Genomic DNA, 15456 nt, shown 5'->3' on the forward strand with positions numbered 1-15456 from the left:
CTTAGTGTTATATACAATATCCCTATAATGAATGTTTCAATGCTCTAATCATGAAGAATTCTGAATGAATCAGTGTTTTTGAAAAAACAAGTCAATGATTTTATTTGTCACCACTTGTGTAAGAATATAATCTTAATTTAAATGTAAGGTCACTTTCAAAATGTGGTTTGCTCCTATTTAATTGGCACTGTATTGTTATATTACTGTATAAGAGTACTGTTATCTCAGAGCATTTGTGATAATCTGGCTTTTTGTACCATAGAAATAATGATACTGTGTGATTGAAAAGACTAAAGACTAAAGCTGTTTTATAATACATGACATCTGCTCTCTCTGGGTCAGCAGCAGCGTGAACACAGATATGAATGTGATCATATTTGTTAAAGGTTTAATAGACACAGCTTCAACTGAATCATTTAGAAACAAGATTGTGTGGGTGTTTGAATCAAGATTGTGATCTTTTAAGAATTAATCGTGCAGCTTTTGACCTTTCCTTACCAACTGGAGAGACTTTAATAACACAATTGCAACCACTACATGTCAGTAAGAAGGATTTTCCCAGATATAGATCTTCAGTCAAGTCTTTTTGCCGGAAGCATTACAAGCACTACATGCAGGTCTTAAGAAGCACATTCAGTCAAGAGATGTACCGTTTTACAAGACGATACCTTGAAACAGCATAAACGCTCCTAAAATCTATTCAAAACACATTCACAGGTTGCACCTCAGTCACACAGTCATTATTCTATTAATTATGTAAATGTATATAGTAACATTACTTTAACTTACTCTGCACAAATTGTATTCAGCTATTTTTGATTTGCATATGTGCTCAGTTATGTGATTTGCATAATTCCCTTAGTGGTTCTAGCAGATATTCTTATTCAAATCTTTCTTTAACTTTTTTTCTTTTTGCAAATGCAGCATTTTGGTAGTGTGCAAGCATACAAATGCATTTAAATTGATTCAAGATTTTAGAGCTTTCCATTTCCTAAATTACCATGGAGGATATGCATCAACGCAGTGGCAGTTATCTCTGATTTTCTGGTAGGGAATCGGTCAGGGTAAATTTTTATAAAAACATTTAGCAAAGAATAAATTCACCAGTTGCCTCATTACAGAGCATTCAGGGTCATTCTTTAGATCACTTACATTGCCCTGGACTGTTTTTAGCTCACAGTGTAATACAATCTGTTTCTCCTCAACTAAAGTATAATAGGAAATCTAATCATGCCCTCATGTCAAAACAATAGGACTCTGAAAAAAATGAGATTATACCAGCCCCCACATATCACACATCACCTCTTCAGCTCCACGGAGCTTTGAACGAATGGAGAAACCTGCTCATCTAAATGCAAAGCCTGCTCGCAGGTGCTGTACGGCTGTTTGGGGGTGATTCAATTGTCATTGTTCAGGCTATCACAAAGCTAAAGCGTCCTCTGCTGTGACCTGTGTGGCCTTTGGTCATTTAGAGTGCTATATCTCAACTGGTTTTGCTTTAGGTTCCATAATGGACATCAAGTTATCAATTGACACAATACAAACATTTTCGCCCCAAGGGTCAGGGGTCAGGACACACTTAGTCTGTGGAATAATTAAAAGGGTTAAACACTATCTGCATCTGAAATTCAATGTCTCAACAGCTGTGTTTGTAAAATCTGGAAAATTGCACTACCACAAGTTTTCTGTGAGTATGTACACTACCGGCCAAAAGTTTGGGGTCAGATTTTTTTTTTCATGTTTTTTTTTCATTTCTTATTTTTTTTATCATTATTCTGCTCATCAAGGCGACATTTATTAAATTAAAAAAATGTTAAATTGTTAACTATTTATTATTTTTTTTTAATAAATGCTAATTGTATTTAGTTTCAAATGAAGTTATTACTCCTGTCATTATTGCTTTTATTGCTAAATAATAATAATAATAATAATAATAATAATAATAATAATAATAATAATAATAATTATTATTATTATTATTATTATTATTAGAATGGTTTTTGAGGCATCATGTGACTCTGAAGACTGGAGTAATGAAGCTGAAATTTCATCATTAAAATCATTGGAATAAATGAGTAAATTAAATTATAAAACACTTCTGAACAGTTATTTTATAGTTAATTAAGTTACAATAATATTTTACAATTTGTACTGTATTTTTCATTAAATAAATGCAGCCTTGGTGAGCAGGAGAAGCCTATATTAAAACCTTTAAAAATCCTCAAACTTTTTACCGGTAGTGTATGAATAAATAAATAAATATGCAAATGCACACACACAGTTGAAGCCCCCCTTTATATTTTTCCCCAATTCTCCAAATGTTTTTCATAATAACATAATGACACATAACAGTTTGTTCTGTTGACAATTTAAAAAAGAAATGCTTAAGGGGGCTAGAAATATTGATTGTATTTTTTAAATTAAAAACTGCTTTTATTATAGGTGTAAAAAACAAAAAATAAATAAGACTTTATCTGAAAGAAAAACATTCTTGTAAATATTGTGAAAAATGTTCTTGCTCTGTTAATCCTTTGAGAAATATTTGAAAAAGAAAACTAAATTTACAGGAGGGCTAAAAACTTTGACTTTTTATATAAAATAACAACAAATACCATGTTTTTTAGACTTGCTTGTATTCATTTAAGCAGCACAAACTGTTTTAAAACTGAGTTTCAAAAATCAGTATTTGGTGGAATAGAGCTGATTTTTAACCACAGCATATAAAAATGTGCTAGCCAGTTGTCATTTTCTAAAAACAAATGCTGTAAATTATTTAAAATTTGGAAACAACATTATCAGACCTTAAAGCAATGATGTGAATTTATCATTTATTCTCCTCCAGGGTCTTAAACCATTATGAGTTTTTTTTCTTCTGACACGAAAGAAGATATTTTGAAAAAGGCTGGTTGCTAGAACCCTTCGATTTCTACAGTAGAAAAACAAAAAATACTATGGAAGTCAATGTGTCCCAGCAACCAGCATTCTTTAAAACAATATATTTTGTGTTCAGCAGAAGAAAGAAACTCTAAGGTTTTGAACAAGTATACTGTACGGTGGGTAAATGATGACAGAATTTTTGTTTTTGGGTGAACCATCTCTTTAAAAGAATCAAACAAACATTTTACTTAAACCCAATATTTCTCAACTATGTTCCTGGAGGCCCACCATCATTGCGCATTTTGGATGTCTTCTTTGTCTGTCACATCTACTACAGGTCTTTGAGTCTCTGCTAATGAGCTGATGATGTGAATCAGGTGTGGTTGGTTGTGGAAATGGAAAATGTGCAAAGCTGGTGGTCCTTCTGGAATGTGGTTGAGAAACACTGCAGTAACCCATACTTAATGAAAAAATCATAAAACAATTCAAATGGTCTCTTAATTTTTTCTCTTTAATTTTCCTCCCATATTTTCCTACTTTATAAGCCTAATTTTAAATAAGGCTGTCAAGTTAACATTAAATGATTGTGCATGTTAATTAAACAAAAAATAACAAGGTAAAGTGAAAGCCATTAATCACTCACTGACAAGCCTCGCTTATTTGCATTTTGCATTGTTTTCTGCACTTTGACTCTTTGAGAAGGTTGAGAATTGGTGGTGTAGAGTGTGTATTGTAGTGTAACTATGTATGTGTTTTGCTGGTCTGAAGTGTGCGTCTCATTTCAGGAAACAGGATGGAGGAGAGCCCTGCATCTCTAACACACTAGATCCATCACTCTTCCAGCCTTCTCTGCCCCACAGCGGCCCTGCGTTCCTCAAGGTACCACAAACCCCCTGCCCTCCAGCATGCTGAGCATCTTCCCGTCCTGCCAAAGCTTGACTTCTGCTTGCTGAGTCTCTCACCTCTGCTGACCCTCCTGCTCCAAATACTGTGAGCCCTGTGTTGAGCTAAAGCTGAAGCTGATCTGCATAAGGCCAGCGTTTGGTATTAATACACATGATTGACATGCCATGCAGCAAAATGAGAGTGATGTAATTAAAAGCCAGATGCTGTTAATGAGCAAATGTCAGGCCGGTTTCTCAGTCACACCCCTTATTCAGTAAGACAAATGCCTGTCAAAATAGCATTGATTAGGAATGGCCATTTAACCACTGACAGCTTGTCAATGAGTTATAACTCCAGGGATTCAGCTTTCAGAACTAAAACTGCTTTTGTGATGTTTAAAGGGACAGTTTAATACTGGAATTACAGAGATGGGCATTTTGGCATTTTTTAAATGTTGTCATTTAAAGGTTCAAGACACCATAAAGTACTTTTTTTATTTTAACAGATTTGTGTGTGTGTTGAGCATCAGGTAAGACAACGTAAGGACCTGTCAGCTTTAATTGTGCGGAAAACTGGATCATTTAGATTTTTTTGTTAGATAATTACATTACATTACATTACAATAATTTTAAGGGCGGGCTTAAAATCGGTGATGTAGTTCGAATCTGCTAGTGGAGTGATGATGCGTCAGCTTCTTCTTATTATTCATAGTTGAGTTTTCTTACCCTATGATAAGATTCTGCTTCTTAATTATTTATGAGATCACGTGCCAGACCTGCCAAGCTGTAAGACTCAATGAACGCATCCGCGCACATCAAGCGGTATTTAGCTGTCATAAAGGGTCATATGTGTTTGTTTCTATGATTCACAGGGCTTGTTGAATGTTTTTCCCATGCCATACTGTAAAGGCCAATACAGCAAAGCTGTTGCAGCAAGCATTTTTTTCGGGAGAGCTGTAAGAGAATTGGAGAATGGTGAACTTTGTCTTTTATCAGTTGAGTTTGTTACTATTCAGACACATCGACTTATCCGTGCTGTTGTGTTCGCCATATATTTAAAATCTCCAGATTACTGTCAGAGTTAATGGTTGAAATAGACAGGGAAAGAGACCTGCTGCACTGCTATCCACTGTGTCTGCATTCAGACCCGGGCTTTGAGGAGGAGAGAAGTCCTCCTCATTTATAGTGTTTATATACAGTAATTATCTTTATAATGATTAGGGTTGTAACGGTATGAATTTTTCACGGTATGATAATCGTCTAAAACAATACCACGGTTTGACGGTTTCGCAGTATACGGTATGTTACAAATGTTACAAAATAATAGAACAGTGAAGCAAATTTGACTTTTTCCAAATAATATATTTTTAGTTACTATAAACAACACTACTTACAATGAACAAATAAAAATAAGAAAATAATAAATAATGTGTCAAAGTCCAAATAAAGTCCAAATAAACATGGTGCAAATCCTCAGTAAAAAATAGATATAAATATGTACTATACTATAAATAGTTACATAACGAAACTAGATTCAATATGGAACATCCTTAGGTTTTATGTGCCAGCATGGATATGGTTGTCTATCGATACGGATTTGGATATGGTTGTCTGCAATGCAGACAAACAGCTGCACCTTCATTTGCGTCTTTTGAAAACAGCAAGAGCAGCAGTTCGTCTTTGCTGTGTCACTGTTTTGTCATGTTTCTGTGCTGCTGTGCATGCAAAAGTACTTAGTATGAGAATTATTTCATGCAAAACTTTTTTTTTTTTGCGTTTTATTTAGCCGCGCATAAATGTATGCCTATCTCTCATTCCGTGTTGTTCAAAAAGCTTGGTCCACAAACAAAAGCGAAACCTATGCTTATTGGTTGTGATATAGCGAGTTTGAACCAATCTGGGCATGGAGGAGGGACAATGCATCAATGTATCATGTCTGATTTGTCCGGAGACACAGTGACGAGCGTTTCTTTGTCAAATCAGCGTTGTCAAATGTTGATGACGTAACCGCACTGATTCCGGAGCCTCTGAAAGTCCGCGAATGTTATGTGATACATCACTGGAAAGAAGATTCTCTTCTTTATGCCAATCTTTGAATTGTATGAATCGGATCAGCGGATCAAAAGTTATTAAACATTTAAGAGCAATACTTATTTTTAGCCGCGGGCGGCTGTCTCGGTCTTTAAGGGTTAAAACCGTTGATATGCAATTGTTCATGGTATGATAATCGTGCACGTTCAAATCGTGGTAAACCGTCATACCGGTATATTGTTACAACCCTAGTGTACAGGCACTAAAATGTACTTTTTAATACATATTTCAACAGCAAATGAGTTGAGAGAAAATAGAATTAACCAACAGAACAAGCTCAGAATAAGCTTTATTCACTAAAAATCTACTTTGGACCATTTACAGTAGTTAAAAGTAGTTCATAAAAGTGAAGTTAAGCTTACAATATTGTGAAAATATGTTTAGCAGCCACAACAAAACCCAAAACTTAGAAAATTCTCACAAATGAGAGACACATAGTATTGATTAAAGTACATACTCTGCATAATAATCACAAATTGGTCACCAATAATCACCAATAAAATCCACAATCAAATTATTTATCACAAATGCTTGACAAATAACCACAAAACCCAAAATCAAAAGATTTATCACAAACAACTAAAATTCATGAAGAAAAAACAATAACCAAAGTATATATACAAATGATTGACAAAAAACAACAACAAATGCATATCCAACAGAATAAGCACAAATTAATTATTCATAATCTCAAATGTTATCCTAGACAGAGTGAAATGGAGAGCAAATAGAGATTTTGAGCTAGTCTCTTGAGAAATGACTCCTCTTCAGATGTGCCCTTTTCAGAGCTTCAGTGTCATTTTGTTTGGATTGACTAAAGATCTGCAAGTTAATAAAGCCTGCAGTGACATGCTAAAGATTACTATACTGTATGAATTCAAACATTTCTCAGCAGATTCTCAGACCCAATAATGAGCAAAATATTTTTACTCATGGCTAAAATTGTTTACTCACAGTATGCTGTTCTCGGCCTGTATGACTTTCTCCTGCTAAATACACACAAAGAGATTTGCTCAAAGAATGTGGGTAACCAAACAATTTGGTGATCACTGATTTCCATGATAATTTATAAGTATCTACCAGGCCATCTATTAGGACTTGTGTGAACTCCAACATGAAAAAGTACTATAGTAATGAATGAGTGAACATAGTAACATAGTAAACCCTATGTTCGTGTGGGTTTTCCCCAGGTACTCCAGTTTCCTCCCACAGTCTAAATACATGTAACACAAGTTAAAGTCACAAGCACCTCATACGTAAAGTACACACTGCACAGTTGGCAGTCTATTCTTGGGAAGCTATCGAGAACCTGATCTCGAATCCCTCCTTGGGCTCATCTGTCTCCGAGCTCAGGGTTCTCTCCCAAGACAGCATGCCAAACCTGCTAAAATAGTCAATCATTATCTAAGTGTGAACTCTTGTATATACGATAACAAATACTGTAGTATACTTTAGTTTAATACAGTTAACTGTGGTGTATTTTAGGGAGAGAGGGAGAGATGCTTCAATACAGAACATGCTTCAATAGGTGATTTTAGTATTATTAACTGGGGTTTAGGTGTTGGGTTTTAAGTTGTCATTTGAAGGATACCAGTGTATCTGCAATCAGAGTGGGAATGGGAAGATTTCACCAGCGTGGAACATTGAATACAAAGGTTTGAGAAAATGACAAATAGCCTATGCGTGCTTTAATTTAGTATAAAACAACATTTTATTCTAGAAAATAGAGCATTTGGGTAAATTGTTTATATGTTTTACCACATAAACAATAGCATTACCACAACAGTATTTTAGTATTTACTATACAGTAAATGACTATAGTATTATTTCATGTGGGTTCAGAAGGCATAATAGCGACTGACACAGGAGACTGGTTTGTTACATCCTTACCAGTGTACCCAACACCCATTCCAGAAACTTTTGGTTAAAATCCTACTCTTTAATTACCATAAGGCAAGCTAAATGGGTTATATGTTACTTTTGCTATGACGCAGATGGTACTGACGTTTGTGAGGATGGGTGTAACGAGGGAAAGCTAGTAGTCATTTTTTATTTTTTTTGTTTAAACTATACCTTTAAATTAAACATTCTCATAAGTAAAATGACCCAAAAATTTGCCTTCATGCAAATGACAGATTTCATACATTTAATTAAAAAAAATAGTTTGCCATAAATATTTCTTCTTTTCACATTCTTCTTCCCATTCTTCATACACATGAGATTAGCCTCTATTATGCTGTAGATAAGCTATTCTGCAATATTGTGGATGCAGTTAGAGCTCTCTGACATCACCCTAACTTTATCCTCTTAATCGCAGGCTCAGCTCGCCGAGTTTCAAAGCTTTAAAATCTCCAACACAGAGAGATCACTCAAACTACTTAAACACACTACACACAATACACAGAGGATCTTATTCTCGAGCTCAGCACATTCAGAACCTGACCCTGAGTTCTAACTTTGTTGGTCACAATCATCAACATCATCAACCGATTTAAAATAAAGTGTGCTTCAACAATGAAACTAATAAGATTTGACTTGGAGAGGGCTTTAAAGGGCCTGTGTGTTGTCTTTTGCAGGACCCTGTCATGAGTGTTACATGATCTGTGGATCAGAAGATATTAAAATGCAATACATTTGATTTGTGCAGTGATGTGATTTTTTTTTGTCATAAAAAAGATTTAAGCTTTTCATCAGCTTAAATTCAGCCATGCAGCTGAAATGCATGCATGAGTCACAAGTTTGTGTGTGCAAGTCATGAGCTTTAATGCTTAAATGTACAGCGCTCAGCATAATTGAGAACACTCCATTTTGAAAATAAATAATTTTATCAATTTCTCAGTGAATATAGGCAATGTATTTTGCAGCATTTAAACAAAACAGATTTATTAAACGGATATATTTTTTAAATAATATTTTAGTCACCAAACAACTTTAGAAATTGAAAGATAATACAATTAAAGTTAAGCAAAATATTGCAATAAAAATTACAACCTAAAAATTTTCAATTTTTTTTTTTTTTTTGTTGCTTCTCTTGATTTTTCCAATTTTTAAAATTTGCATTTAATATTTTCTATAACATAAATTTGGCTGTACTAGTTTTTTGGACCGTTATCATAAGTTATTTTGTTACACAAGCTTCAGATTTGGCTTCAGTACTGACTAATCTAATGTAATATGCACAAATATATTATTGTATAGCTTCCTTTTAAAAACATACATTTAAAAGATAGATTTGTGAGGGGTGTATATGCTGCGCACTGTATAGTTTTTAAGTATTTGCATGCTCTGTCTGGCATGAAAGAAGTTTGGCGAACTAATGATGCACTTTAGCATATGCAAAGGCATAGAGTAAGGGTTAGTTTACTTAAAACATTTAAATAGCATAATCATTTATACGCAGTCTGATGAATGTGGTGACATCTTGTAGACCAGATGCATTTATTTTAGAGCGGCTTGTGCACTTAAACTAACACTTATTCTAATTTCTGAGTTTTAAATAAATCTCCTACTTAACATACAGCTATTAGCCAGCTTGTGAAATTTTAATTACTTTCAAATATTTTTCGATATTTGAAAATATTTTACAGAACAAGGACACAGTATTTCCTACTGTATTTTCCTATGGAGAAGTTACTTTACTTTTTCTGGAAAAAGCAGTTTAACATTTAACATTTAACATTGACAAGGTCAATATTATTAGCCCCCTTAAGATTTTTTTCCCTGAATGACTGCAGCACTATTGTCTAATGACATGCCTAATTAATCAAACTTTCCTAGTTAACCTAATTAACCTAGTAATATGTTTAATTATGTTTACACATTAAGCTGAATAATGAGTATCTTACAAAAAAACAAAACATAAAAACTAATAAATATAATGTACTGTCATTATGGCAAAGACAAAGTAATTTGTTATTAGAAATTAGTTATTACAGCTATCAAAATGTTTAAAAATGTGTTGAAAAATATTATCTCCTTTAAACTGGGAATAATACAAATTTAAAAGAGGGTTAATCATTTTGTGAGAGTTTTTTTTTTACGAGAGATCCACATTCAGTGAGTGACTGAGTGCACATACAGTACAGTACATTCAACAAAACACCAGTGATTTTAGTGGTTACAAATATAAACACCTCTGATTGGATACAGTGTTCATAACTTAATTGGTCATTCTTTTCAGCACTGCAACAAGTACAAAGAAATCTGATGGAATGTGCACAGATCTAAATGCAATGCTGTGAAATAACCTTTTCACTCATTTTTACAATTTTTTTTTAATCTCGACTTTTATAATGGAGTTACTTTGAGTATTCCAAGACATTTTTGCCATTTATTTTTTTATTTATTTTTTTTTTGTGGCATTATTGCTTTCTCGTGAATGTGTACAAGAGAGATGTGTATCTGAAAAGTGCAACAAAACAAACACCACCCTCTGGAGTGGATTTGTCATCTTAAATGTGCAATGAATCATATCCTAAATAACCTATTTGCATATATATATATATATATATATATATATATATATATATATATATATATATATATATATATATATATATATATATATATATTAGTATATACACACGCACACACACGCACACACACACACACACATATACATATATATATATATATATATATATATATATATATATATATATATATATATATATATATAAAATATATATATAATACATACAGTACAAATCTAATGAATTTGTCATCTGAAATGTGCAATGAAATGTACCCAGAGTCTGAGTGCACTCTGAGGCACATATACTCAATGAGGCTGTGTTGGTAAAAGCTACTATAATCAACAGCACCAAATCAACAGCAATCTGTGAGCATCTCTTAAACTACTTTTGCCAGCGTGTTCAATACGCCAACATAGTTGGGCTCACACTTGCCAGAATCAACATGTTGAGTCACTACTAGGACTATTGGTGAGAGAGAAACCTCTGACTTGATATTCATTTTAGTGAATGAGTCAGTGCACAAAAACTAAAGCAAAAATATATCATCATTTTTCATACTCACACTTCTTATATATGTAAACCCAGACCAGAAACCCAGTCATATTGTAAGTCTACATTTTTGGAAATTGAGATGTATGCATTATTTAAAAGTCTAATAAATAAGCTTTAAAAAAAAAATTAATAAAAAATTCATACTGAATAAATTACCTTTAAAGGTTCTCCAAAATAGGCTCTCTCATTAATTTATTCACTCATTCATTTTCCTTCAGCTTAGTCCCTTATTTATCAGGGGGTCGCCACAGCGGAATAAGCCGCCAACTATTCTGGCATATGTTTCACGCAGTGGATGGCCTTCCAGCTGCAACCCAGTACTTGGAAACACCCATACACACTTAATCACAAACAAACACTCATACACAATGGCCAATTTAGTTCACCTAGACCATATGTCTTCTGAAATCTGAAATTCTGAAAAGATCATGTGTTTATGATGACCATGGATTCATAGAAATCTACTGTATATTCGATATTGCACTGTGAGTATCCACAATAGTCACATCACAGAATCTGCACTGTTGAGAAGGGTTTATAGTTGACCAACAATTGAGAATACATCAGATTTGTGGAGTCGTTGCAAAGTATAACCATAACAGAGTGAATCTTTATAATTTGCATGTGTTTTAAAGGCATTTCAAAAGAGTTTACAGCATTCAGGCACAAAAATGAACAACATTTGTGACTTTAATGAAGAATGGTTTTACTGCATTACTACACTGAATTTTATACAATGTTATTTTACATTACATTATTCAATAACTGTACATGAATACTGTTTGACTCATTGGAAACCATTTCATTTACTTTTTAAGTTGCTCAATTGTAATTATACTTGCTTGCAATTAGTTTATTATATTTATACATGATTCACACCATCACAAGATCACACCAATAAATCTAAATTCAAGAATTCTTTCCAAATTGGGCTAAACAAGCCATCTGGTGAAATTGTATTCATATCGCATTATATATTGGAGAAAACAAAATGTCACATAGTCAGATTTTTCCAATATCCTGCAGTCCTAATCAGAAAGTTATGTTTTTGTTAGCAGAAAATTGCTAGGCAACAGAGCCATGCATATTAAAAGGCAAGGGATTAAATAATAAACTCTGAAATACATGCAATTAATTTGATTTGCTATGATATTTAAAGTTAGAAAAACTAAAAACTTTTGTGTTTTGAAATTTTAATAAAATAACATTGTTAGAAATAAATATGCACATAACATTTAGGAAAGTTTAGCGTATTAGTTATGTGGTTTTTATTTTAACAAAGTTAATAAAAGGCCATGAAACCCCACTCTTTTGTCTACCTCAGAGTTTTTTTAAAAAGTGCTTCATAATGGGTGTGGAGCTCTGTGAGCAGAGGGAAGAATGGCCATGGCCAGCAGAGCAGGGGAGAAAGAGGGGAGCGAAAAACTGTTGTCAGTTGGTTCACAAAATAAGACACAAACCGTGAGGAGGCCCATGATTTTATAGTTTACAAAGTTAAAATACAAAGAAATAAACAGTAATTTTAAGGTCCTGCTACATTTGTTATTCATAATTTCAAATACACATAGCCACAATTTGTTATATCATTATTAGGGTTGTAACAATATACCGGTATGACGGTTTACCACGATTTGAACGTGCACGATTATCATACCATGAACAATTGCATATCAACGGTTTTAACCCTTAAAGACCGAGACAGCCGCCCGCGGCTAAAAATAAGTATTGCTCTTAAATGTTTAATAACTTTTGATCCGCTGATCCGATTCATACAATTCAAAGATTGGCATAAAGAAGAGAATCTTCTTTCCAGTGATGTATCACATAACATTCGCGGACTTTCAGAGGCTCCGGAATCAGTGCGGTTACGTCATCAACATTTGACAACGCTGATTTGACAAAGAAACGCTCGTCACTGTGTCTCCGGACAAATCAGACATGATACATTGATGTATTGTCCCTCCTCCATGCCCAGATTGGTTCAAACTCGCTATATCACAACCAATAAGCATAGGTTTCGCTTTTGTTTGTGGACCAAGCTTTTTGAACAACACGGAATGAGAGATAGGCATACATTTATGCGCGGCTAAATAAAACGCAAAAAAAAAAAGTTTTGCATGAAATAATTCTCATACTAAGTACTTTTGCATGCACAGCAGCACAGAAACATGACAAAACAGTGACACAGCAAAGACGAACTGCTGCTCTTGCTGTTTTCAAAAGACGCAAATGAAGGTGCAGCTGTTTGTCTGCATTGCAGACAACCATATCCAAATCCGTATCGATAGACAACCATATCCATGCTGGCACATAAAACCTAAGGATGTTCCATATTGAATCTAGTTTCGTTATGTAACTATTTATAGTATAGTACATATTTATATCTATTTTTTACTGAGGATTTGCACCATGTTTATTTGGACTTTATTTGGACTTTGACACATAATTTATTATTTTCTTATTTTTATTTGTTCATTGTAAGTAGTGTTGTTTATAGTAACTAAAAATATATTATTTGGAAAAAGTCAAATTTGCTTCACTGTTCTATTATTTTGTAACATTTGTAACATACCGTATACTGCGAAACCGTCAAACCGTGGTATTGTTTTAGACGATTATCATACCGTGAAAAATTCATACCGTTACAACCCTACTGTACACAAACATGTTGATTTGAATAATTTTAGAGAAGTCCACAAGGAGATCTGTTTGTTCAAATATACAGTTGCAGTTCTAGACAGTTAACTGCTGGATTGTGCTTTGAGCAGTTTGATGTCATTTACATTAGAGACTGACAAGTCATAGAGGATTTAAGTTTTACGCGCCGTCTAATTTTGACCCACTGAGTTTTTGTTTTTTTCACCTCTGACGAACATGCTGCAGGCTCGAGACGCCCTTCTGCGAGCCACTGCTGTTAGACGGCTAATGGGAATGTCACACCATTCTTTTTTAATTGTTTCAAAAGCACAAAAAGCCAAAGTTACACACAGTAGCAACAATGGCCTGCGGTGTTGACGTGTCAGACCAACTGGAAAAAAGGGAGCATATGGGGCTGCCTGCCTCCACATGAGTCCGCTGTGAAGAGAATGGACACCAGCAACTTGTATAACTGAGACAATGTGTAGCGTCTGCGAAGATCTAAATGAAAAGAAATGCAATGTCACAAGCTCATTATGAGTAAGAGCCAGGGGCACTCTGGCCTGTGTCACATTCCCTTTCTCTCCACAATAATTTCCTGTTGCTGTCCTTTATCTGATCTCATAAAAATGTCTAAAAGCCCCAATATTTATACATAAAAAATGTGTGATCCTATCTGTACAGACCTGCGACACCACTTGTTTTCAAGGACTGTGGGCTGCTCTGGGCCTCAAGGCCACGAGAAGGAGAAATACATTGCTTTTGCTAGTCTGATAGCAGCATCTTCTAAAGTTAGATTTGATTTAATTTGTGCTAAGCTGAGGATGTCATGGACAGGATGGGGAGAGTGAGAGAGACTGACTAGAGAATCACATGAAGGGGATCATTAATTAAGGATTGGCCTGATTTCACGGTGGAGATAATGCCTCTGACATCCATGTGCATCAGTTGTAAGCCCATCAGTATGCCTTTCCCTCTCTGAGCTCTGATGAAACACATGCAAGAGGTTTTTCCTGCTAAACTTTATTTTGTTGGTTTCATTTAAACCTAATGTTGACTTTAACCACTGTAACTATGTAGATACAATTTTCATTAGAGTATTGGTAGACTGCTTGGTTAGGGTTATTAGTTGAATAGGTTGACATGTACTTGTAGCATTGTTTATAATGAGTTCACACTTGTAGTATGTTCTGCTGGTTTGTTTAGTCTGGACCAAAAAAAATAAAAAATTGATTAAAGGTGCAGTAGGTGATCTGCCACAGTGCTAACCTGTTAGCAGCATTAATCTCTGAAACACTGTCCTTCCCCTGCCGTCCAAAGCCACACCTCCTGAAAATACAAGCGCGCGCACCTTAAAGATGACAGCACCCTCTCTCTTGTGTTGAGCTAAAGCTTGCCAGGTGACGTGCAGGAATTACACTAGATATTACACTCATTTCTAAGCCATACTTACAAGCTATTTCTGACCAAATATTCAGAGTAGCGGTAAACAATATAGGGAGCGCGTCACAGGTTGTCATTGTTCAAAAATGACCCAATGTGAATATAAAACCATCTTCAGCTCAGTAAAGCAGGCTAGGCGGAATAGCGCTATTTATTGACGTTCTGTTGTTAAACTAAATAAAATCTACATTATCGATGCTGTAAAAGGATCTTATGAAACTAAAAATACTCTCGTAAGCGCAGCACATGTATGCAAAAACAGCAGAGCTGCGTACAAACAGGTGCGCAGTAGCTAAAACATTTTTTAGTCATATGCCTTACCCAGAATATAAAAATACATAAAAATGCATTTAGATCATTTACTTTAATCATTACTATTGTAATGTAAAGAGACTTTTAACCAGCACAACAAAAAAAAATGCTTCTGAAGACAATCACCTACTGCACCTTTAACATCTGATTCATTTATTATTCACAATCATTTATAAGTCTGAACC

General features: G+C 34.4%; 1 protein-coding gene and 1 long non-coding RNA gene across 51 annotated transcripts in view; both read left to right on the forward strand.

Moving 5' to 3' along the window:
• rap1gapa (RAP1 GTPase activating protein a) overlaps positions 1 to 15456 on the forward strand; it is a 179958-nt gene that overhangs the window by 97340 nt on the left and 67162 nt on the right. For all 50 annotated transcript variants that reach the window (XM_087304897.2, XM_087304899.2, XM_087304911.2 and 47 more), the window contains 1 exon segment: positions 3663 to 3756. Coding sequence is in view for 17 of the 50 variants with exons in the window: in XM_087304885.1 (XP_087161011.1) it covers positions 3663 to 3756 (94 nt within the window). In the remaining 33 variants the exon portion in view is untranslated.
• On the forward strand, positions 6044 to 10343 carry LOC147838202 (uncharacterized). Its single transcript, XR_015523557.1, has 3 exons — positions 6044 to 6463; positions 6584 to 7948; positions 7988 to 10343. It is a non-coding gene; the product is annotated as an uncharacterized LOC147838202 (long non-coding RNA).

The sequence above is a fragment of the Danio rerio genome, chromosome 23, assembly GCF_052040795.2.
Source record: "Danio rerio strain M-AB ecotype USA chromosome 23, GRCz13ab, whole genome shotgun sequence".
NCBI lineage: Eukaryota > Metazoa > Chordata > Actinopteri > Cypriniformes > Danionidae > Danio > Danio rerio.